This window comes from Astyanax mexicanus, chromosome 18 (assembly GCF_023375975.1).
Source record: "Astyanax mexicanus isolate ESR-SI-001 chromosome 18, AstMex3_surface, whole genome shotgun sequence".
Taxonomy (NCBI): domain Eukaryota; kingdom Metazoa; phylum Chordata; class Actinopteri; order Characiformes; family Acestrorhamphidae; genus Astyanax; species Astyanax mexicanus.
In genome coordinates this window covers 37,086,694-37,113,248 of record NC_064425.1, presented here as the reverse complement: position 1 = coordinate 37,113,248, position 26,555 = coordinate 37,086,694, and the positions used below count along the sequence as shown (strand labels likewise).

The following is a 26,555-nucleotide window of genomic DNA, read 5'->3' as shown; positions in this document are numbered from 1 at the left end:
TTAGTAGGTTTTGGGAGTTGATAAGAGATAGACGGCGCTGTGCTGGTAAGATTAGTAGGTTTTGGGAGTTGATAAGAGATAGACGGCGCTGTGCTGGTTAGATTAGTAGGCTCTGGGGTTTGATAACAGATGGATGGCGGTGTGCTGGTTAGATTAGTATGTTCTGGGGGTTGATAACAGATGGATGGCGGTGTGCTGGTAAGATTAGAATGTTCTGGGGGTTGATAAGAGATAGACGGCGCTGTGCTGGTTAGATTAGTAGGTTCTGGGGTTTGATGGTACTGGGGTGATTAGAGTAGTTGAGCTGAATTAGTTTTACTGATTTAATCAGATTAAAGCTAACATTGACAGGTGATGTAACAGTAAGGCTCTGTTTGTGATGAGAATCACCCTGAAGGAATTCTGTGCTCACGGCTGTTGTGCAGACATCTTTATTTAATTTAATTGTAGTCTATTGTTGTGTGTGTTTATAAATAGAGATGGGACCAATCCGATACAATATCAGTATTGCGGCCGATATTGAAGTAATTAACGTATCGGATAACGATCCACTTATCAATCTATCCAGTCCGCAGCTTGAGCTGGACAATAAACCCGCTGTAACGTTAATGCAAAACACATCACTGATCCGGGTTCCGGTTCCACACTTTACCCTAAACCCCCAGCAGCTTCAGTCTGCTGCTCACTGAGTAAACTTTAGCTGTTTGTCTACAAAAATGTTGGTTGTCTGAAGAGTTTTCACTGTTAGCTTAGCTAGCATTGAACCGAGAGCTCCATTCTGGTGTTGTAAAGGTATTAACTACAGACTGGAGTAAAATAAAATCATAATCCACTTATCCTATAAAACCACAGGATCTACAAGCACTAACCAGCACAAACACACCCATCTGCTGGTAAAAACAGTGATTAATGTAGTTAGGAACACAGTTAGCATCGCTAGTTAGCCTTTAGCCATCTCAATTAAGATCTGCAGTCTGTTAGCCTAGCTAGCTTTGGGCCGACAGCTGCATTCTGTCATTGTCAAGGTTAACTAAAGTGAACTATAGTGATAATCCACATCAAATATTAACCAGCACTATGAAAGCAATATGTTATTAAAAAAACACAAAACAGTAATTAATTCAGCTCGGAAATACAGTTAGCATCGCTGGTTAGCCATTAGCCACTAGCCATTGCAGCTAATCTACTACGCTACATGTCAGTCTCCTAAAAAATAACTGACCGGTATGTGTGACTGTTTCCTAAAAGACCTGTGTCATTTAGGCGAATATAGGTGCATCAAACTATATTAAATTAGCCTTGGGATATGGAGGGTAATCCACAAGATGTTGAGCTATTAGATGTTCAGTTAAAAGCCCTTAAAGCACTTTTACATTTTCTTTTTCATTTCATTTATCTTGCAAGATTTAAGCTTACATTTAAGATCAGTAAAGCACTTTAAACACCATCAAATTTCAGTTTGTTACCTTTCTTGTAGAATTTTTATGGAGCTAAATTAGTGCCAAAACTACGGTCTGAAGCGCTGCTACTATGAGCAGGAGGTTGCCGGTTCGAACCCCCGCTCATGCAGCTTTGCCATCAAGCTGCCAGCGTTCAGAGGGAGCAAAATTGGCCCTGCTCCCTCCAGGTGGGTAGATGGTGCAAACAGTGCAAAAAAATAGTCTAGAGCCCTGTATTACATTACTAATATTATTACATATTTAATATTTAACTTTTTTATATTTAATAATTAATTTGAAAGAAAACTATTGTGTGTTTGTAAATAAAATGTGTCAATTAAATGACTCTGGAATGTATTTACATTAAATGCACTTGTGTTTACTTTTCAAAGGACTGTGTGCTCTGTTTCTCATTATGTAACCTTAATCATAGTACTAATAATAAACTAAAAGAGCCCTTTTATCTGGTATCGGCAGTTTTATATCAGAATCTGAAAAAAATGGATCGTTCATCACTATTTATAATTGTAGTACAAATAAAATCTACTGTTCTAAGCACACCTTTTTCTAGATGTCTGAACCTCTAAAATTTCCCTCACAGAAAAAGTTATTACATTTTGAATACACTTTTGAGTACACTGAGTTATGAGAAGATTTTGGGTGTGAAACCTGTTCTTTAAATAAAATATCACTAAAAGATTGGACAAATACATGCAGGGCTTTGTGTGATAGTAATAAATAATTGTCCTCAAAGACCTCATGATTAATCAGCGTAATTATTTTAACTAGTTATTTGTTATGTGATAAATTTATCAAATTTAATGCATTAATGTGACAGCCTAATATACATTTATGATTATTTGTATAATAAAAAAACAGTAAGAACCAACTTTCTAGTTTGCTAGTTCATAACATCAAATAACCAGCACACAAAACACTGGCACACATTTTTTTACAGGAAATAATAATGGTTATGTACTGTTAGTAGAAATCTCCATGCTGGTCTGAGCTGATTTATATGGGTATGCTGGTCTGATGCTGGTTGTAAAGCATACCAGTTCTTAAAACACAAAAACACAACACAGCAAATGCTGGTTTTGCAGGTGATCAGTATATCAGCTTTCATTGTTGAGAATCTGCATACCAGCCCTTACAAACAAAAACACACATATATATAAACCATTTCATCCTTATTTGGTGGAAATTAGTCATTTAATTAGACCTATTTCTATTTTGATTTCCATTTTGCCTTAAGTGAGAAATGGAATGGAGATACAAGGTTTTTGTTGACTGTGGTGTACAAACAGGTTTTTATTGTTTAAAAACATCCATAAATTTGTGATCAGCTGGAGCTTCCCAGCGTGAAGGAAAAGCAGCAACTATTGTTCATCCCCTCCAGGAACTCCTTCAAAATGCTGAGAAATCTATTCCAGGTGACTCTCCCTCATGAAGACACAGAGATTAAAAAAGCAAGAGTGTGCAGATCTGTCCTCAAAGATAAATGTGTTCCACGTGTTCATGTACAGCTTTAATATTGTAAATACTAAATTCACATAAAAAGAAAGAAAACACATTAAGGTAAAAGTGTGTTCAGTGTTTTGACTGGTACTGTATATATATTTACATAGAGTATAAAACTCAGTAGATGGTGCAAACGGTCAATAAATAAATCTAGAGTTAAAAAGTTCAAGATGCAAATGATGATGTTGATTATAAGATAAAGTGAACTATACGTGTACCTATATGTTCATATCTATATGTGCTCATACAGTACAGGCCAAAAGTTTGGATACACCTCTTTTTCAATGCGTTTTCTTTATCTTCATGCCTATTTACATTGTAGACACATGTGAAGTTATGTACTTAAAAAAAGGTGAAATAACTTAAACATTTTTTTATATTCTAGTTTCTTCAAAATAGCCACCCTTTGCTCTGATTACTGCTTTGCACATTCTTGGCATCATTCTCTCAATGAGCTTCAAGAGGTGGCCACCTGAAATGTTTTTCTAACAGTCTTAAAGGAGTTCCCAGAGGTGTTTAGCACTTGTTGCACCTTTGCCTTCACTCTGTGGTCCAGCTCACCCCAAACCCTCTGAATTACATTATCAAATAATGTGTTCATTTAGAGTTAATCTTGTAACAGTGTTAATATGAAAGTTAAACATGTGTGTTGCGGTACAAAAGACATTATACATTATATTGATACTGACCCCTAATAAGAGGAGAGAATGATCTCATGCAAGTTTCTTTTGAGAAATTAATTTTCTTTTTTTTTTTTACACCAAACCTTTCATGTTTTCATGGTGTCAGGTTCTAAACAAGATTTAAAGTTAAAGTGTAAAACCCAATATTTAAATTGGCAGTGTATTAGAATATTATTTTACAGCTGAAGAGCTTTAAATTTCAAATAATGGAGATAAAGCTATTGAAGGGAGTGCTGCTTATTTAATTTTCAGTCATGCATCGACCATAAAACCCGAACACTGTAATCTCTAACATCAGCCTGGCACAGAGGAAAGCGTGCCAGCATGCTCCCGAGCCAATCAGCACATCCATCTCATACGCATATGATGATGCCTTACATCATCGCAAGCTCTCACACCATTACACATTAAACAAGCTGTCGGGTATCATTAGCGTGGGTGAGGGTGAGAGTGGTGGCTGGCATTACACTTGGTATTAACATGTGCTTTTAGTGATTGCATTTGGATTTCACTTAACCACATAAAAAACCCACACGATGCACTGTGAATAGTGCACACACATACATAAAATTTTATGTGCCTTTTTTTTTTTCTTGTCGGAAGCTGGACCATGATACACGCTCGTTGAGCTTTGACACACCCACAAACAACAAACGCGGTGCGACACGAGCGACTCGTCACGTTCCAGTGTTAATGCACTATAGGCGTGTGTATCTGTACTGAAAGCTAGTTTAGCAAGTGAGCTTTCTGTGCCCTGTCCATCTAGGTACACAGTGACCAACGCATCAATAACCACTTCCTCATACACGCAGAGCATGCTTATGACTTTAAGAAGTAAAAAATGGTACAAGTAGCTGTAGAAAAAACAGGCAGTAATAATAACAATAAAAAATATGAATCTCCTCTTACTAACTAATAAAGTGGATCATTCTAATTAAAAGGGTGTAATAGCATTAATGTATTATTAATATAGCAGTCCAAGAATATGGTACTGAATACATAAAAATATATTATTACAATTAGATATTATACAATGGCGTGAAAAAGTATTTGCCTCTCCTACAGGTCTCTTTTGTTTTTACCTTTTTTGTCATACTGATATTTTTAATGATATTTTTAATGATAATTTTATGTATTAAAGTAAAACTAACCAAAACGAATCTAGCCCTGTGTAAAAAAGTGTTTGTCCCCTAAAACGAATAACTTGGTTGTGTCACTCTTTTTGGTCAGCAGTGTTTTTTGCTTTAAACTCTCCCATGGAGACCATTTTTGACCAGTCTTTTTCTTATTAATAAATCATTAACGATGACCTTAACTGAGGCGAGTGAGACCTGCAGTTCTTTAAATTATGTTCTGGGTTCTTTTCTCCTGGATGACTTGTCCATGCTCTTTTGTAATAATTTCGGTAGGCTGGTCACTCATGGGCAGATTCACCAGTGTTCCATGTTTTCTCCATTTGTGAATAATAGCTCTTACTGTGATCTGTGACTTTGTAACCTTTTTCAGACTGAACAATGTCAATTGTTTTCTCATCTGTGTTTTTGATTTTTAGATTTCTTGATTCTACAGGTATTGGGGGCAAACACTTTTTCACACAGGGCTAGATTGGTTTGGATAGTTTTCCTAAACACAGGAAATCATCATTTAAAAAGTGCTTTTTGATATTTATTCAGGTATATTTATCTTTAGTTATTTGATAATTTGAAAAATGTAAATATGACAAAAATGCAAAAACAAAAGAAAGGTGGCTTATAAAAAAAATACTTATTTTACCAGACAAACTTAAATGTATTTTATTGAGATTTTAAGTGATAGACAAACACAAAGTATTGCATAATTGTGAAGTGGAACGAAAATATTATATGGTTTTCAAACTTTTATCAAATAAAAATTTGAAAAGTGTGACATGCGTTCACCCCCCCCCCAACCCCCCCCCCCCCCCATACCTATATACCAGTGGCGGATGCTGGTCTTTCAAGGAGTGGAAGCTCAATTTCTCAATTTGCTACATCTTAAAATGTGTCGGTTTATTTATATATAAATTCTACTCTCTCTGAGATAGTTTCATCAAGAGGCCAATAGTACATTTTATTTGTTACAGCACTTCCAGTCAGCCAGCTCACTTTATCATACCAGGACAGCTGGAAAGATCTGTTATTTTTCCCCACCTTTTACACCAAATTAATCTGAGCAGTTGATCTGCCCTGCTGTTTAACTCTTAAGTTTTCCTTCTCAAGGAAGACTATCAAATGGCTTCGCCAAAATGCAACTCACAACATTAAAACCGTCTGAAATTATGTGCAGCTTGCTACCTAGCTAGCTCACTTGCTGGGACTGGCGCGAGGTTCGTGTGAAGTGTGTCGCCTGTGAGTGCTTTGTGGCGGTGAAGAGGCTTAGCAGCACCCCACCAGGTTTTCTTCCAGGATTGCCCTGTATTAAGCCCCATCCATCTTTTCATCATCTCTGACCATCTTCTCTGTCCCTGCAGAAGAAAAACATCTCCACTGCGTGATGCTGCCACCACCATGTTTCACAGTGGGGATGTTGTGTTCAGGATGATGAGCAGTGTTACTTTTCAGCCACACAGAGCACTTTGTATTTAGGCCATAAGGTCTTATCTGACCACAGAACCTTCTTCCACATGTTTGCTAAACAAACAGCACTTATGTCTTTCTTTCAGCAGTGGCTTTCTTCTTGCTACTCTTCCAGAAAGGCCAGATTTATGAAGTGCAAGATTTATAGCTGTCCTGAAAAAGTTCAAGGGGTATAAATACTTTTGCAAGCCACTGTAGTCCACAAAAACAGGTATTGTGACACGCCTCATCGCTGGACAGTATTAGATTTAAATAGTATTAGTATTAAATATATTAAGCAAATAAATTAAGTAAAATGATTAAATAACTAATACCAAACAATAAGATTTCTTTATAAAAGCAAGACTGATATACATTTATACAATGGTAAAAAGTGGCAAAATAAACAACCTGTCAAAAAAAATGTGTTTTTTATTCAGCTTTTTAAGCTTTTTATTTTGTTTGGTTTTGTCCAAAGATTTTGGTGCAAATTTTACCTACCCAACATAATTTTAATTCAATCTTGCATACACAGAGTGCTTATCAATACCATAACAATGCAATATGTAAAAAAAATATCAGTAGCAATATCAGTTTCTCAGGTTTAACTCAGAGACACATGTGCATGATGAGATGAGGTGTGTGCATGGTGACTTGACGTGTGTGTGTGTGTGTGTGTGTGTGAAAGCTGCATGTATTGTGATGGATCAGGGAGGCAGACACCTCGACTCGTCTCATCTTCTTTATCCAGCGTGTGTTGACTTTGGTGGAGGCAGCTTCACAGTTCAGACTGCATAGCAATAATTACTGCTATAATCATAGAACTGTGTGTGTGTGTGTGTGTGTACACGTGTGAATGTGCATTCCTCTGTCAGTTCAACCTTGTGTGCTTATCTTGTCATTGTACAATTTCAGTACAATGAGTATTTTTTATTTATTTGTGTTTTTTTATGTTATTGGTAGACATGTAGGGATTGTGATGCGTGTACCTGGCAACAGAAGGTCATGTGACGTGATGTGTGACTCTTTAATCTGTTTCTGGATTTTCTCTGCGCCTGTGTGTTTTGGTTTGACACGTTGTGTGTGTGTGTGTGTGTGTGTGTGTGTGTTTGTGTGATCCACAGTGCTTCGCGTTTGGTTAAAAACTGTTTATCACCGGTGTCTGAACTTAAAATTACAGTGAGAAAGAAATGATGCATTATGTGAATGATTATAATGCATATTTCATACCTCCTGCTGCTCTCCATTACAGTGAGGAAGAGAGCCAGACACACCCTTAGATATTCACACTGTGCCACAAAGTTTTAAAGGCTAGTTTATTTTTCTCCAATAGAATATCTGGTCATTTTTGTTATTTGCATGTTTTTTTTTTCAATTAGTGCATTTACATACACTCAAATATCTGATCAGAATTGGATTATTGTAGTTATCTGATTGCTCAAGTGGTCATGTCAACATTGGTCATTGGTCTGATTTCTGATGAAGAGATACTCTAAAAAGGGGAACTGGATTTTAGCTCAGTAATCAGATTTCTCTGTGCATATAAACTCTGAACTAGGGGTGGGAATCCCACGATAGTGCATCCCACGATACTAATCATATCATGTGATACTGTGATTGTGCGATACTCTATATATCACAAGACAGTTCCGAATTTTCCAACCAATATTCTTCACCACAGATTTACCTTATTCTGTTGATTATAGCGCCACCATGTGAAGTAAAGAAGCAGTAACTTTAATAAGTCTAATTGGTGGCGAAGTTCAGAGTGACTATGTTTCAATAAACCCACTATCAGACCTCACTCCAACTCCCATAATTCACCTGCTCCCACTATCAGACCTTACTCCAACTCCCATAATTCACCTGCACCCACTATCAGACCTCACTCCAACTCCCATAATTCACCTGCACCCACTATCAGACCTCACTCCAACTCCCATAATTCACCTGCAGTCACTATCAGACCTCACTCCAACTCCCATAATTCACCTGCACCCACTATCAGACCTCACTCCAACTCCCATAATTCACCTGCACCCACTATCAGACCTCACTCCAACTCCCATAATTCACCTGCACCCACTATCAGACCTCACTCCAACTCCCATAATTCACCTGCACCCACTATCAGACCTCGCTCCAACTCACATAATTCACCTGCACCCACTATCAGACCTTACTACAACTCCCATGATTCACCTGCACCCACTATCAGACCTCATTACAACTCCCATAATTCACCTGCACCCACTATCAGACCTCACTACAACTCCCATAATTCACCTGCACCCACTATCAGACCTCACTCCAACTCGCATAATTCACCTGCACCCACTATCAGACCTCACTACAACTCCCATAATTCACCTGCACCCACTATCAGACCTCACTCCAACTCCCATAATTCACCTGCACCCACTATCAGACCTTACTACAACTCCCATAATTCACCTGCACCCACTATCAGACCTCACTCCAACTCCCATAATTCACCTGCACCCACTATCGTACCTCACTACAACTCCCATAATTCACCTGCACCCATTATCAGACCTCACTCCAACTCCCATAATTCACCTGCACCCACTATCAGACCTCACTACAACTCCCATAATTCACCTGCACCCACTATCAGACCTCACTACAACTCCCATAATTCACCTGCACCCACTATCAGACCTCACTCCAACTCCCATAATTCACCTGCACCCACAATCAGCCCTCACTCCAACTCCCAAAATTCACCTGCACCCAAGATCAGACCTCACTACAACTCCCATAATTCACCTGCACCCAAGATCAGACCTCACTACAACTCCCATAATTCACCTGCACCCGCTATCAGACCTCACTACAACTCCCATAATTCACCTGCACCCAAGATCAGACCTCACTACAACTCCCATAATTCACCTGCACCCACTATCGTACCTCACTCCAACTCCCATAATTCACCTGTACCCACTAGCAGACCTCACTCCAACTCCCATAATTCACCTGCACCCCCTTGTTATACCTCACTACTTACACGTTAGTGAGTTCAGGATATTGGATGATCACCGCCGCACCTCACCCCCAACCATACTGTATTTCCTACACCTACAAAATAAAGGTAAATACCTTTAATAACATGCTGTTGTACATTACAGGTGTTTTTACACCTGGACGTTTTAGTCCAGTAAAAACGGACTGGGTAATTTTTCTATTATGGTTTGGGCAGGTATAAATTCAGTAAACGCACCTGTGTGTGAACTGACTCTGGTGAGAGGAGGTGGTCTCGGTCCAGTACTAGACACACTGTACTGAAATTGCAGCTTTGTTAAGTTATCATTGGGCCACACATAGATGCACATATGGACAGGGATGGTGCATAAAGTCTCTAAGTCAGGAAAACAAGAATGCTATTAATGTTTAATGTTGAAACAGTTTCAAAGGTACATACATTTCTGTATATATTTTTGCCTGACAGGGACTCCCATTGATTCTTCATTGGCCCACACCCTTTCATCTCTCTGGAATTCTGTGGTTACACATAGCTGTATAATGATTATAGTCAGGCTGATATTTTATAGAGATCATTTATGGATTGAGCAACAGAATGAGAATTGTAGGAACATGCTGTAAGTTTGTTTATATATTATTTATTTATATGAAACTATAAAGAGCCCTGTTTTAACCTGACAAAACGAGATTGATGAAGCTTTTGGTTAATAAAGGTGTATCTCTTTTTAAGTAATCAATGAAAGACAAAACAAATAATTCCCAAAATATACAAAAAGAAATCAAAGCGAAAAAAAGACACAAAATTACCAAAACAAACAGTTCTGTGACCTTAAACTCACTTAACCTGTAATAGCACAGCATGCCAGCAGTGGTACCCAGTTTAGACAATAAAATAACTTGTTCAAAAGAACAAAACTCATAAAGTATCTTGTTTAGATACTCATCAGTGTTCAGATCTGGATGTCTGTCTGGAAGGGGTTTAGATTCTGTATGACCATATTTTTAGTTGTTTGACTCTAAAGCTGTTAATCTAGAGGTTGATATCAGTAATTAAAATAATAAATAGTTATCTGTCTTCTCTGATTTTAAACTCAAATAAATTCAGTGAACAGCAGATTTATGTACGTTGCAAAATGCAGTGTCTGTTTTTTTTAATGCATTATTATATTCTACACTGTAAAACATTTTAGCAGCTTCAACTTAAAAACATATGTTTTAAATTAAATTGGATTTACTATTTACTTCAGCTCACACATTTAAGTACAGCTAACTTCTTTAAATTCACTTGTTCCAGTAATTTAATTAACATAGTTACTTAATTTCCTGCTAGGACAGATTCTTGCATAGTTTTGTAAGTAAAATGTTGAATGTGATGTTGAGTTTTTAAAAGTGAAACTTATTTTTGCAACAAATGGTAACTTGCTCTGATAACCTTTAACACTGAGGCTGGCCATTCAACCATTGCATAAAACATAACAGAATACACTAGAGAAGGTAGACTGGGGGCACTACTACACACTGATGGTGAGTGAATGGAAGAGGAAGACACTGTGCACATTAAAGTTAGAAGGAACATGCGGGAATGGTGTGAGTTCATTTAACAAAAATAAGAGTTCAAAGGGTGACAACTAATAAGCTCTAGTTGAAATTAGAAAACTCAATTTTGATTGAGTGGAGATAAATAAAACATTAAGTTATCATAAGTTATTGCTCAAATATTTTTTGCAGTGTAGTTATCAAGTGGTCTCCCAATACTATGTGTTATTTTTTGATTAATTATTTAGAATCAGACTCTGTAAGTTTGTTGGATTGTTGTTGGACGGTTGTTGCATTTTTATGCATTTATTTTGGTTATAGAATTAATAGCAAGTGCTTGGTAAAACTTGATAGATTGGCTATGTGTAATTGTGCATATGTGAGTATGTTTGTGTGTGTGTGACAAAAGTGCAGTTCTGTGGAAAAATGTCATCTGATTGCACAGTTTGTCTCATGCAATTCTTTTTTTTCTGTCTGTACAGACCCGTCTATCTCTAAAAGACAAAACAAACCCCCGTATAATGCCTAGGCCACACCCCCATCCCCCCAGGCTTCTCACCTTCTTTCTCCTCCACTTCTTTCCATCTTTTTCTTCCCTTTTTTTCTGTCTACCATCTCTGAGCGCTATCTCTGCTGCATGTTGACATTCCTAGCTTTAAGATCACGTGTGCAGGTCGGAGGAGACTGTCTCCAGTGTTTAGGCAGTTTGACTGTTAGATAGTTTAGAAATTGCAGCAGGACCGGCAGGTAGATATAGACAAAGCAGATAGGCAGGGTCTGGGGATATGCCCAGGAACATTTAAGATACACTGTCATACAAGATAGCACAGTACAATAGGTAAAGAAACATGAGTCAATGGACATAGGGTTGGGTTGTGTAACTGTAATACCATATTACATTTTTGACAGTATTTTCAAATGAGGATGGTATGTAAAATCATCTACACGTCTAATGGGTTGAATAAAATTGCATGCCACACTGTGCAATTATCTTTCTTTTTCATTCACAATTACTTGCTACTTTGTGTTGGTCAATCACATATACTCCTAAAAAAATACATTTACATTTGTCTGTGCAACATGAAAAAATAACACAGTTTAACGGGTATGAATACATTTTCAAAGCAAGCACTGTATGTGTATTTAAGATGGCCACAGGAAGAAAAGAAATATCCTGGCCAAGTAGTCATTTATTTTAATTTTGGGTTTCAGATATTTAGCTTCATTCAACCCTATTTATTCTCGGGTTAGTAATTCTTCTCTCAGTCTGTTCTCTATCTTTAATAAAAGAAAAAGAAGGCATAATATGTAGAGATGATATTTAGAGATATGCTTCAAAATCCCGGCTTTTAAACCATTAACAGGACAGTGAGTTTTTAGCTTTGAAGCTTTATCTTCTAAATGTGAGAAATTTGAACCTCAGTTGATTGCAACACAGTCTGCAATGAGGTGTTTAGTCTGCTAAACTAACTAACTTAACTAGCTAACTAACACCAGTTTGTCAAAAATTGTCTAAAATTCTGTTTGTCTGGATATATTTTAGTGCAAAAAACAGCACATTTACTTGTAATATGAGTAAAGCCAGAGTGCTGAGGGATAGGAGTACAGCTGCATTGTTTAATTGGTTTATTCAGTTTAATTAAGCACCAGCAGAAGATTCACGTGAAAGAATAGCAGGATGCCAGCCAGCCTGCAGCAGTTTTGGTCAGTAACTATGTCAGCTAGTAACATTTAGCTGTTGGTTTGAGTAAAATGTTGGAGATGTGGAGTCAAGCTGTGAGGCTTCTATCATACAATTGATTTTCAGTCAAGCACCTGCACTGGTTTTAGATGAGAGCAGTGGGGGTTTATCACCTGAAGACCAGGCTGCAGAATCTCACTTGTGTTTTCCAGAAACATGCTAAACTTCAGCAGATAACCCAAAAAGCTGCTTCATTTGTACACATAGACACAAGATTTTATTGTTTTTACATGGTACAGTTAGCCTACCTCAGCTGCTTTGAGCTTTTTGATATAAATTTGTAAACAAGCAAACTTTTTGTTTAAGCAAAGGATGCTCAGGATTTTTTCTATTGCGTGCTCTCTCTCTCTCTCTCTCATCACACATTAACAACGCATTGGCAGTGAAAATCCGTGTCACAATTTGTTTAGTGTACTTTTTTAGTCCTAATTTAATTTTTGTTAAATGATTAAATTAAAGGGCACACAGCATTCACTTAGTCTGTGGTTTTGAAAACACACAAGACATCAGAAGATTCAAAAATACAGAAAAACACTGTGCCCCATAACAGCGCTGAGAAACACATTTTATGTAATCACTAGGCTAAGCTACAAATGCTTATAAAGCTTATAAGTATTTAAAATAATAATAATCATTAAGCATTATAGAAATAGGGATAACAAATGTAGTGTTCAAAATGCCTTATATTTCAAAAGAGAACTTAGGCTTTAGTACATGTACAGACTTTAGTGTTCGAAGGTCAAGTTTTACAAGTGATGATTTCTGAAATGCCTACCCAGCTAACTCACAACCAGAGATGGGATAGATCCAATATTTGAAGAGGAATTAGTGTCAAATTGAAATGCGAATGCTATTGTGAAAAACATGTATTGCAATGTTTATATTTGTCAGCACCTCATCATTAGGTAACACTGCCTCTCGGTCAAAAGAATACCTTTTGCATCTGTTCAGAATTATAGTTAGGGTTGTACAATATCAATATTATATAGTTGTAGCATTGAAATTTCATTACTTCTCATCCAACAGTGACTGACCATACAAATGCACATCTGAAAGAATGGCATTTACTGTATAGTAAACTGTTAGGGAACAACCAAACAAACAATCTTTAATTTGTGCCTCTCTGAGGACATCTGACACAATATGAACTACTTAGGGAATAAAATGTACTGTTAAAACAGCACTACAAAATGGCTAACAAACTATATAATGAACTATTTCTGTAACAGGGAGGGATTCTGTACAAAGCTATGGCATACAGCAACTCAGTGGGGCTTGGTGTTGAACTTGCTCGGTCACAGGAAGCTGCAGTACCTCCTCCAGCTGCTAGATGGAACTCTAACTCTAGAACAGCTGCAAACACATTAGTCAGGGCTACACGCTCAGCTCTGCTCGCTTAAAGTTTGGTTTTATTTAGCAGATTCTGAAGTTCGTATGTATGACTAACACAGAGATTTTAAACCCACTAACTGGATAGTACTGCTCCCCAGGGTGCAGCTCAAACAGTGAGTAGCAGAGCTAACAAATACCACTAACCACACACCAGCAAACATGAGGCTGAAGTTGGAGCTGCGAATATCAAACCAATTTCAGCCTCGTCCAGAAAACACTGCAGACCACATTTAACCTCCATCAACAGTAAGCAGCAGCAGAAACACAGAGATAAAGAAATCACTTTTTTCATCAATCAAATTATTTGTGGTGCTGGATGGATTAAAGAATCGGATCTCACGCAAGTTTATATGCGTTTTAAAAGCAGATGAGTGAATGCTTTGGATGTATTGTATATTTTAGAATATAGTATGGTTAACATTAGCATTACTTTGTCACAATATCATCACAATGTAACCACATTTGCTGGGTATAAGATGAGTAGCTATTTGGCCTGAGTGAGTGAGTAAGTGAGTGAGTGAGAACAAGTGTGCATGTGTTGGAATTTTAATGTGCAATGTGAGAATCTCTGGCTAGTATCCTAGTCTCTTAGACAGCCACTGATTGCAGAGACAAGAGTAAAGACATCCTTTGATTGCTGAAACGAAAGGTAACACTAATCAGGCCTGTATCTGTTCATGTGTCATTGTAAATATGCCTTCTGTGATTATACTGACCTCAGTGATCATTATAGTGATTTATAGATCCAACAAACAGAATTTGAGTTAAGATCATTTATATCTCAGCAGTGAAGAAAAAACTGATGTAAGAAAAAAGAGAGAAAGGTTTCAAACTTTTTTAAACTTGTTTTTTAAACTAATGTGATCTGTAAGTGGTCCTTGCAGATTGAGAAATTTTGAAGGCTTCTGTTTCTCAATTTATCACATTCTGTGCTTCTTTTCTAATTAGTAACAATACCAATTGTTTTTAAAGTTCTAAAGGGAAGGGATGAAGCTGAAATTAGCATTTATTTTATTTATCCCTTCCACCTTAAATGCTGCAGTCTCTAAACTGTTGCACCATTTAAAGTGGCTAACTAAATATCAGTCCCTTTTATGCAAATTATGAAGAAAATGGCAGTAAAACATTGAACCTACACATTAAACTATGTTAATATATCCTGGGGTTATTGTAATTTGTAACAAGAAAATACTTAAATTTGTGTTGTTGTTTTTTTGTCACTGCCACCATCTTACCAGTGATTTTATAGTCCTCTGTTTGGAGTGTGCTTCTAAAAAAGGGTAGTTGTTGAAGGGTCATGTAGTCCTTCCCCTATCTCTCCACCCTAACATCTTATTCCTAGGTGTACACACACAAAATATAGGGGTATGTCTATGGTAGAGCCAAGGGTTGATATATCCCTGCATCTGTGTTACTGAAAATAATAAAATACTCCTTATCATCATATGACTTCATTTGACTTTGAAAGAAAATATTTTTTTGTTTAAGAATTACAAAAAAAATCTAACCCAGCAGCGAGACCTGCTGAATTAGAATGGAAACATGGTTACACCCTTGTGTGTACTAGTGTTTAAAATGTGCCTTATAATCCGGTGCACTTTATGTATGAAAATAGACCAGGAAAAAGACGTTTATTATTAGTTTGCCTTATGATAAGGTGCGACTTATAGTCTGTAAAACACGGTAAAAGAAAAAAAGGTTTAAAAAATAAACATTAAATCTGTGATTTACATAGGAGTCTGAATTACTCTTAATGACTGTTTGAAGCCACATGAATGACTACGTCCACTTTACTGCAATATCCATGATGATACACGAGATTACCTTTGGGACTGATGTAAAATGATGTGTTTATGTGCTTATTTCCAGGGTGGTAAGTCAGTAGAGTGTGGTGGGCGAGACTGCAGCACGTGCCAGTGTTTCCCAGCCAAAGGAGCCAGGGTAAGCCCTTTGTGTCTCACACACATCTCATAATTATATCACCATAAGGTTTTTTTTTTTTTACTTTACAATACATAGCTGTCTAGTTGCATAGCTGTGTCCACACCCATCAGTTAGGCTAGCACTATGCTGATATGGCTTTGCTTTGTTAAACAGTTCTTTGGATTGGTGGGTTGGTTATTTTTCAACTAAATGTTGTATGGTGTAAGTAAGGTATAAACAGCACCAAAATGATGATTTCATTTATACAATACTGTATATAAAATCTTTATAAAAAATATTTTCTTTTGACTGTATTTGTAACCTGCATGAAGCTTAACAAACATTGTTTTGCTCCATGGTGTGTAGAATTGCCCAGCTTTTTTTTTTTTTTTAAATAAGGCCCTGCAACCAGTGGCCCTACCTACAATGCAAGACCATGGTTGTCCACATCTTCATCTGGACATGCAGTAAAAACAGAGTGATTGAGCAGCTGAACTACACATTACCAGAGCGCGTGGATAAATAAACAAAAGAAAGTTAAATAGGAAACAGGAAAGTTTGCTCTATATACAGTTGCAAGAAAAGGTATGTGAACCCTGTGGGATTACTTGGATTTCTGCATAAATTGGTCATTAAATGTGTTCTGATCTTCATCTAAATTACAACAATAGACAAACACAGTCTGCAGCAATGATTTTTTTTTGTGGACAGCAATGGCTTCCTCACTGATGTCCTCCCATGAACTCCATTCTTGTTTAATGTTCTTCTTATTGTTCTTTTGTCAACAAAAATGTTGGCATGTGCCAGAGATTTCTGTAAGTCTTTAGCTGACACTGACAGGGGTGTCCAAACTTTTTTGTTGGGGGCCAGAAGGAGATATATATGTAAAGTCACAGGCCAAAGACTCTATAATAAAACAAATAATAAAATATACCACTTTAAATAATACATTTTCCTGATTACTTTCATTTACACACCATTTTACTTGACTTCCTATCTTTATCTTTGACAGTGTTGTGTAAACTAAGATTTTTCAAATTGATGTTTCATTTTATGATGTTTCTTAATATTAAACTCCTTAATTACGGCAACTTTTAGACTCTTTGGCCCGTTTTTCTGCGCTAAAACTGCGCACTCTCTCCGCTTTTAGACTCTTTGGCTTGTTTTTGCGCTAGAAATGCTCACCCTGTCCGCTTTTAGACTCTTTGGCCGTTTTTTTGCGCTAGAAATGCGCACTCTCTCCGCTTTTAGACTCTTTGGCCCGTTTTTCTGTGCTAGAAATGCGCACTCTGTCTGCTTTTAGACTCTTTGGCCCTTTTTCTGCGCTAAAACTTCACTCTCTCCGCTTTTAGACTCTTTGGCCCGTTTCTAACACCTAGCGTTCAAACTTTGAATCTCACATTACAAAAACTATTTCTAAAATACCTCGCGTGCCGCTCCAAAAAAGGAAATGGAACGCAAATGGCCCGCGGGCCGTAGTTTGGACACCGCTGCTCTTGGATTCTTCTTCACCTCATTGATCATACTACCGTTTGGCTTACCATGGACACATGAACATCAAGTCTTTTAGAGATACTTTTGTAGCCCTTTCCAGCTTTATGCCATTCAACAATTCTTGAACGTAGGTCTTCTGAGAGCTTTTTTGTGCGAGGCAAGATTCACATCAAGCAATGCTTCTTAAGAACAGCAAACTCAAAACTGGTGTGTGTTTTTTTATAGGGCAGGGCAGCTTTAACCAACGCATCCAGTCTAATCACATCCTGGCTCCAATAAGCTTTTAGAAAAGTCATTAGTCAAGGGTTTTACATACTTTTCTCCCCCTCACTGTGAATGTTACCATGTTTGTTCAATAAAACCATGCAAACATATAATGATTTGTGTGGTATTAGTTTAAGCAGACTGTGTTTGTCTATTGTTGTGATTTAGATGAAGAATCGAACACATTTAATGACCAATTTATGCAGAAATCCAAGTAATGCCAAAGGGATTTTTTGCAACTGGGGACTGAGATGGCCATTTCAGAACGTTGTACTTGTTCCTTTGCATGAATGTCTTAGTAGATTAGTTGAACGATGTACAGGGACACCATCTGCATCAAGATGATGATGTAGGTCTTAGGAGCCAAACAAATTTTGTGTTCCAATAATTTGTGGTAAATGTATTCAAATCAATAAAACAGTGCCTAAAAATGGTGCCCAAATGTACTCAAATACCATTGTGTTTGTCGGCTGTATTATATATTTAAATGAAATCGCTGATCTGAAAAAACAATGATTTATAAAGGAAAATCATGAAAAATAATCAGGGGTGCCCAAATTTTTCATACCACTGTATTAGCCAGTCACACATCTTGTTCATTTCCAGCTGAATGAATAAATGTGCCTTTACATTCAGCAAAAAAATATCGCCCAGCCATATGTAGTAGCAAAATTTAGACGTTTTTCCGGATGCAGTAAACACAGCAGCAAGTATCGGTTTAAAGTATTGGCTTTCTTGCCTGATGCTGATGATAAAATATATATATCATCTGATTTTGATATAGTTCCAATATCCTCATGCACATAAACCATTTTATAATTTAGTGCCGAGACATGCTGTATCTGCTTTTAAGCCTCTACTGTGTTGACACTGCAAAACACAGATGAACAAGTACAGAACATACCTGGTCACAGTTCCTGCTGCAGAGGAGCTAATTATCTGTTGAAAGGAAGGGGGTTCACTTTTCTTTCACCTTTTTACACAAAGGGATTGGATGGTGAATATTATCTTACGTAAAATGTCTATCCTGTAATGCTTTTAATTCCGTTTAAAAAGGGATGTACACACACACAAACACACAGTGTATGTACACAAACACACACGTCTGGTACTGTGTCTGCAGTTCTTTGGCACACTGACCCAGTTTAGGACCAGTAAGCATGCTCGTACGTGCTGCTACCTGCTCTCCCTGTAGGCGTGTTCCAAACCTCCCCACAATGCATCAGCAACGTTTCTTCAACCGCGGACCAGAGCGTAGGTTCAGCTGAGGCGAGAGGATTAGATGTAATAATGAGTTTCCAGCAACTGCTGTACTTCAGCTGAGGAATGTTGGCATGTGAGAGTGTATGAGGGGGCGTGGCTGCACCAGGTGTGCCTTCAACATCCCAGTGGTATTTCTGGAGCATCATTTATTTGCCAGTTTAGTGTCTTGTCACTCATCTGTGTGGCTCCTTAAATAGACAGGAAAAACTCTCAGGATACATTTATTTTTCCCACCAGGTGGATTTTTTTCGTATTTGAGTAAAGATGCTTTGGGCACTGGTGAAGGTTTCAGTGTTGAACGCTGTGAATTATGAGCCGAGAACAGTTTATGCCCCTGACAACAGCTGTCGTGTCCAGTGTATTAAAGTGCTAAAAAAAACTGCCTAAGGAAAAGACTTGTGTAGTGCTGAAGAAGAAAGTCTAATGGATTAGACAAGGTTAGCGCTGGACAATAATTTAATTTCTATTTATCCCTATTAACATTATTGTATTTTTAGATTACTCAGAACCCAATGGCGTCAAAATAGGGTAAAATGTGTTGAGAACCAAAAGCATAATCCATAACCAAGAAATTTTAATTTGAAAACAAGGGGACTAATTTTGATATCAAGAATATTAAAATTATGTTTGTAAACAGAATATTTAATATTGAATAGAGAGTTCAATATTACGTTTTGTAACTTGCATTTAGTTTTGAGTCTGTTTTTAAGAGTAGTTGGTCATTGGCTGCTGGAAATAAACCCCACCCATGCAGATCATTGCACTCACTCACGTCAGCAAAAGCCCGCGACCTATGGCTTGTGGAAAATGGCGAGACATTCTGAACTGTCACAGTATGGGGGTTCACAGGACCGAACTATAGATCACAGGCGAGCTGCACCCTGAAAACTGTACACAGCTGCACAGGGCCAAATGGTTACTAACGCTGTGCCGCTGTGCTCCTGGCTGGTTCTGACCCATTAGCTTAACCATACCACCAGGTCTTACAGCGGCGCTAAGGACACAGCCCAGCCCGGCTCGGCTAGCCATAGACAGATCTCTCTACACCGCCCTGCTGAGCGGCTGAGCGCCCCCTGGGTGTGGATAGCTAACCGCGCAGACTCAGTTCGGTCTGCATCTAAACAATTATTTACTTTAAGTGCACTGAGAAGGAATAGCAATATTACACAGTGGTAAATTCTCCACCCTCCCAACTTTTTTTGGAATGTTTAGCAGGTCCAAAATGCAGGAAGGAATGTCTATTAACAAGAATTCAAAGAGACTTCAGTGTCTTTTACATCACATCTGGTACATAAGGTGGAACGAAATTGTGTTCTCCATTTCCACCCAAAAGGGCAGTTATTACAAAAGGATAGAATATAATAAAATAAAATATAAAGTAAAAAATAAAATTAGTAGTCATGAATATAAGAATTAAAATAAGAAAATTAGAAAATGGTAGCAGCAACATAAATCGTGGTATAAGGAGTGAAAAAGCTACTTTTCTGTAGCAATATGGATGAGTTTTAATGACTAGCAGTACCATAGTAACGAATGAAGACATGTAATAAATGCCTGTTTATAAGTCTGTGTGCGTGTGTGTGTGTGTTTGGGTATGCCCTTGTAGAATGTCGGTCAGCTTTAATGATATGTTTTAAGGTGAGAGTGATATATTTACGACGACCTTGTTAAGGTGCTGAAGCCCAATTATGGTGAGGATCACAGTTAATAGCAGGCCCACAGGTGCCTGGAGAAACACGTGTGCACAAGTATGTGCAGCATTTATTAAACTTGTCACTCATGCTGGTGATGAGCATGTAAATAAATACATTTACACTTAGTTAGACATATTTTAAGAAGAAGAAGGACCAGGTAACCTAACTCTTGTCATTTGTGGTGCACACATTAGGGATGAGATAAAATATCAATATGGTGCTATATATCATATTGATTTGTTTACAGTATGTTTCAAATGTTGATATTTAATATGTTTTTAGTTAATTAATTATTTCATATTGTTTTAGATGATTAAATTATTAATTACAGGGTAAATGAAGTTTTTCTCAGTCGCCCTTGTAATCTGTAATCTGTAATTTAATAAATACCCTTGCAGATTCAGGAGCCCTCTGCCTGTGCCCATCAGAGAGTCAGTCTCTCCTTACAGCAAATTCTGGGAACAGGCCCCAGGTAGAGTGCAAGAGGCAGGCTAGTTGCTAGCTGCTCGATGGCAATAGCTGTAGACATGTAGGTGTATCATGATGGAGCAGTGAGAAAACATCATCCCATAGAACAGAACTCTCAAAAGAGAGAAAAGTCGCACACAGGTAACCCACGGACAAGCCTTATCTGAATGGAGAGAGCTAAAAGGCTGATGGTAAGAAACACTGGGATGACTTCTCTCTTTCTGTGCATGTTTGTGGTTTTACTGTGGGAGTCATCGTTTGTAAAGGTGTGTGTTTGTCTAATTTTATGAATGTGGTCTGTTGATAAATAGCTATGTGTGTAGTGGGGATGTTCATTTAGCTCACTGTTTGGCTAACTTGCTTCAGAAGCAGTTTAGTCCATATTTGTATATTTACTTTACTAAATAACTCATTATTTGGTGCAGATTTGGTTTGAAGTGCATTTTGAGCTGCAGAAATCTGAAACCGGTAAAAGTTCTAGTAGAAGACTAGTGTTTACTGAATGACCCTAGAATGGTTAGTTTTTTCTAATTATATTATAGTCATGATTATATGCTGCATTCTTCAGTCTGCTGTGCTCAAACAATCAGGTGGGACTAGCAGGAGGAACTCGAGGAACAGCATCACGACAGTGAGCATTTACTCACAGCCTGTAGGAGGAGCTTTGTAAGAAAACCAACCAAGGGTTGCCTAGTTTGCGGTTTTATGTATTTTTTTTCTGTAAGCTTATGTTACACAGTTCTAATTTATAGTAATTTATGGCTATTTCATAACATTGGAATAAAAAGAGCCACACTTGGAAGAGCTGCTGTCATTGTATGTGTGTTAAAGAGACAGCCCTGCACTTTGTTGTATCCTCCTCAGTAACACAGAAGTGTGAAGTATCATCGAGAATTGTCTTGTGATTCATCAAGTATAATAGAATCACAGTATCACAGTGATGTTGTTATCATGGGCAAAATATTGATATTGAGATATATCGCATTATATTGTCGATACAGTACCAGTCAGGTTTTCTTTGTAGATTTAATACTTAAGTCATCCAAACTATGAAGAAAAATTTGGATTATTTAGCAAAGTAAAAAGTGTTAAACAAACCAAAATATGTTTTAGATTTTAGATTCTTCCAAATTGCACCTTTAGCTTAGATGACAGCTTCACACATCTTTGCATTTTCTCAGTCAGTTTTAGAGGTAGAGTCACCTGGAATGGCTTTCAGTTAACAGCTGTGCTGAAAACGTCAAGAGTTAATAAGTTGAATTTCTTGCCTCTTAGTTTGAGAGCATCAGTTGTAAAGTTGGTATACAGTGAATAGTTCTATTTGAATAATGTTCTAATTATTATATTAATGTTCTATGTTCATTTTATGGCAAGAACTACTCAAATACAGTAAGCAAAGAAAAAAATATTATATGAAATGAAGATCAGTCAATCTAAAATATTTCAAGAACTTAAGGTTTATCTCTGTTGCACAGGGTAAGTCCATCAGTGCTAAAAGTATTTTGATTTGTTTAACACAATTACGTATGTGTTCCTTCATATTCTGGAGAACCTCAGTATTCATTTACAATGTAGAAAAAAGAAGAAAGTATCCAAACTTTGGAATGGAACTGTATTTTAAAAGTTAATATAAATGTATAAATGTAATATATGTATGTCTGTTTGCCATCCATTCCACAGACTAGTTGTCACAATGCTTACTGTTCTGAGCAGAGAGATAGAGAGAGATAGAGAGAGATAGGGAGAGATAGGGAGAGATAGAGAGAGAGAGAGAGAGAGAGAGAGAGAGAGAGAGAGAGAGAGAGAGAGAGAGAGAGAGAGAGAGATGCTGTTAGACAGGGCATACTGTCAGTGGTTGTGACAGGAAATGATCAGTCATTTCTTAAGGGATGAAGAATCTCAGTACTGTCTGCTATGCTGTGGGAGGATGAGTTTGCGTCATTTTCATTAAAAAGACCAAGAACAACAAACAAAGTCATGCCAGCATGTTGACCATCCATAATTAAACACTGCTCATAAGACTTACAGTAGTTTTTTTTTTTTTGTAGGGCGCTCAATATTTGTAAACTTTAGCTTTCTCTTTATTAGAGTGGTCAATATTAATGTGTTAACATATGCAAATGAATCACATGACAAAATGTACAGAGCTTGGTTAGACAGACTTATTCAGCAATATAGCACAGTGTTGCTTTTTTCGGGTTTAGAAGGTAGATTACTCACAGAACAATCACTGGTCATCCACAAACACACCAAGCCTTTTCACCAGGAAAAAACCCACAACCAGACTGTCTGCATTCCACATGCCAGGAAATGCACAGAAAAGTAAAGTATAGGTATAAGAAAAAGAAAAGAGATAAAGACATGCAGGGTTGTTGTTGTATAACTCCAGGCTTGGCTTTCTCCTCAGTCCTGTGCTCTCATTGGCTGTGGCTAGAAGTCACGACTAGGTGTGTAACTGTATGGGAGCTAAGCGTGTGCCATATCGTATCGTACACAATAATATCGGCAACATTTTTCAATATTGTGAATGATATTATACCCTGAAATATCAAATACCCTGACCAGTATCAAATATGAAAAAATCTTTTTTTAATGTCTCAGTTAGGGGTGTGCCAAATCATATCGTATGCAATAATAAAATTACATTTTCATTTTGTTGCAGTAGTTAATTTTTTTTTTATCCAGTGTTTTGTCATATCACCAACAGTATTGTTATTGTGAAAATACTATGAAATATTGTGATATTTAGGTCTATATCACCCATAATGGGGGCAACGGTTCGCGCAATCGCACTGAGAATGCACGGCAGTCTTTAGGTACGTGTGAAAAGCAGCGAACATAATGCAGAAAAAATGTCATGTGGGGGCGGGGCAGATTACGGCGGAAGTTGGGGTCAAACTTGGTGACATAATTAATTGCATAAAAAAAAGAACACATTACTGATTACAAATTAATTGTTTGCATTAACGCTTTAATGCTGATAGCCCTAATAAAAATATGAGCTATGTGAGAGTATTGTGTTTAACTACCTCAGGATACATGCATCAGAATACATGCATAATAGCATTCTATAAGCTGCACAACTCTCTGTTCAAAACAAGTTAACAGAGGGAAACCCAGCTTAACACTATTTTTTACCCACCGTACCAAAATCATACAGAACCGTGGGGTTTATACGGGGTGTAAACCGAACTGTGAATTCTGGTTACCATTACACCCCTAGTCATAACATCTTTCTCACTACCGGATTTAGAGCTGTTTACAGGTAAAGATATTTTTTCACCCATTAGATTTTTGTTTGGGGCTTGTATGTCATCGATAATCACTAGATGAGCTCTCGGATCTTGCCTTTCAGCAGTTCACATACAGCAACCTGTGAATCCCTAGAGAACACTGATTTACCAAAACCAGTCAGTGACTCTACATTCAATGCTAAAATCCAGTAGTGTGAACCTGGAATTATTTCTGCCACATTAACTGTGTGTGTGAATTTTTAGCCTGTAGGTATTATTTGAACAGCTGCATTTTGTTGTGGCTTTCCCAAAACTATGGAGAGAGAGAAAGAGAGGCAGACAGACAGAGCGAGAGAGAAGCTGTGGGTGCGGGAATCCACAGAGTCTTTAGTAATTATCACACTGCTCTGCTCTCTCTGAAAACCTGCACACACACTGATCATTTCCTGTCACAACCACTGACAGTATGCCCTGTCTAACAGCATCTCTCTTTCTCTCTCTCTCTATCTCTCCGCTCAGTCTGATACTGAAAATCATTTTGAAATTGATGTATCAGCATCAGCAAAGTGGCCAATGCTAAGCTGCAGCAGTTTAGCATCCTGCACAAATCAAACCAAATTTAATTGATTTGTTTACAAGTAATGTCTCAAAGCAGCCATGAACACAAAACAGCTAAAAGGGAGCGTCTTTCAGTAATTCACACCACACGACTGAGCAAGCGCAAGATTTTTTGTCGGCGATCAAAGGAGAGAAAAAAATGTGTAGCGTGAACCTGGCATTAAGAGGTGTAAGTTTGATATTTGACTGAACTTTAAAAGCCCAGCTAGAAGTTGTTTACTTGTGGATTGTTTTTCATAAAGTTATAAAGGTCAACAGGAAAATCCACAACTTTTTCATCATTTATGTAATTGAATTATTAAGATATGGACAACATCATGGAGAGTTACTTTAGGTGTCATTAAAAAAATCTAAAAGTTGATCTTCTAGCCACTTTTAAATCTTAATGCATTGTCCTCACTGTACTTTAATCAGCAGGAGTGGAGGTAAAGGACGGCTGGTAGTTACTGTTTTTTTTTTGTCTGGAGGCCGGTGCTCTCAGAGATATGCTGAGAAATAGAGAGAGAGAGAGAGAGAGAGAGAGAGTGGGGGGTGTATGAGTGGTATTTTTTAATTAACAGAGGGTTGAACCCGTCACAAAACAGCTGTAGGAGAAAGCTGCTATTAGTGTGATTGCAGCGTGACCTCCCTGTTAGGGATGTGTGCACTGTGTCGGTGCAGGTCAGATCTAAAGAATGTGTGCTAGACATGAATGCAGTTTATAGTAATATGAAATTACAGTATTTTTTGCACTGTAAGATGCACTTAAAATCCTTTCATTCAAAAAAAAAAAATCGTCACAGCACCTTTTAATTCAGTGCACTTTATGTATGAATTTTATTAGTCAGGTTGTGAGGAACAGTAAAGCCACTCCACTGAAGAACAGCTTTATACAGGTTTCAGATTAGTATTCCAGCACCGAGACAGTATTAGCATTAGCCGCTAACCGCTAGCTCTTTCGCCGCTCAAACAAGCTCTGTGGGACGAACCGATGCTAATATCGCCCTGGCTTACCGGAGCACTCAGGGTTCCTCAGTGTAATGCTGTCGAGCAGCATTTATGTCCCACTAGCGCTGTGGTTAGCGGCTAATGCTAATGTGCTGCACCCAACCTTAGTGGAAATCTTAAAGTTTAAGCATACTGTAAATAAACGGAAGCTATTTACTCACCCGCATAAACCGTTTTTAGGAGAGAAATCTGTGTAGATTAACATCCAGCGCTCGTTTGAAAAAAAGTGTTTTTAGGAATTTTAGGTTTTGTTTACTTAGCTTAGCTCTACTTATTAGTTACCTCTAGACATAAGCTGTGTCTCAATTCAGGACACGGTCTACGAAGGTGTGTCCTTCAAAGGATGGGTAGGCTGCAATGGCAGTACTGAAATGGGACAGTCTACCCTACAGAGTTTCCTGTTTGAGATTCTACCCGCCACAACCAAAGTCTGAGCTGAGAAATGAGCCAGAGATTTTGATTCTCGTTTTGCTTCAGATCACAAAATACCAAACTTATTAAGTCCAGGTTAATTAACTGTGCAATTACTTAAATATTTTAAATGTGAACGGGTGGAACAAACAAATAAAAGGGGGTTTGAAATGAAGTTGGTAAAAAGAGAATAAATTAGAATAAAGTATTATGTTATATTATTTATTATATATATATATATATTATATATTATATAGTATTATGTATTTTATATATATATATATATATATATATATATATATATATATA

At 37.5% G+C, this 26,555-nt stretch overlaps 2 protein-coding genes across 2 annotated transcripts in view; one reads left to right on the top strand and one right to left on the bottom strand.

Moving 5' to 3' along the window:
• The window catches only part of col4a3 (collagen, type IV, alpha 3), a 181,402-nt gene extending 155,233 nt beyond the window's left edge, over positions 1 to 26,169 (bottom strand). The window contains exon 1 of the mRNA XM_049467026.1: positions 25,997 to 26,169. Coding sequence (XP_049322983.1) covers positions 25,997 to 26,002 — 6 coding nt within the window. The 5' untranslated portion in view covers positions 26,003 to 26,169. The remainder of the gene's footprint in view (positions 1 to 25,996) is intronic.
• col4a4 (collagen, type IV, alpha 4) overlaps positions 1 to 26,555 on the top strand; it is a 136,643-nt gene that overhangs the window by 29,261 nt on the left and 80,827 nt on the right. The window contains exon 4 of the mRNA XM_022676942.2: positions 15,761 to 15,832. Coding sequence (XP_022532663.2) covers positions 15,761 to 15,832 — 72 coding nt within the window. The remainder of the gene's footprint in view (positions 1 to 15,760; positions 15,833 to 26,555) is intronic.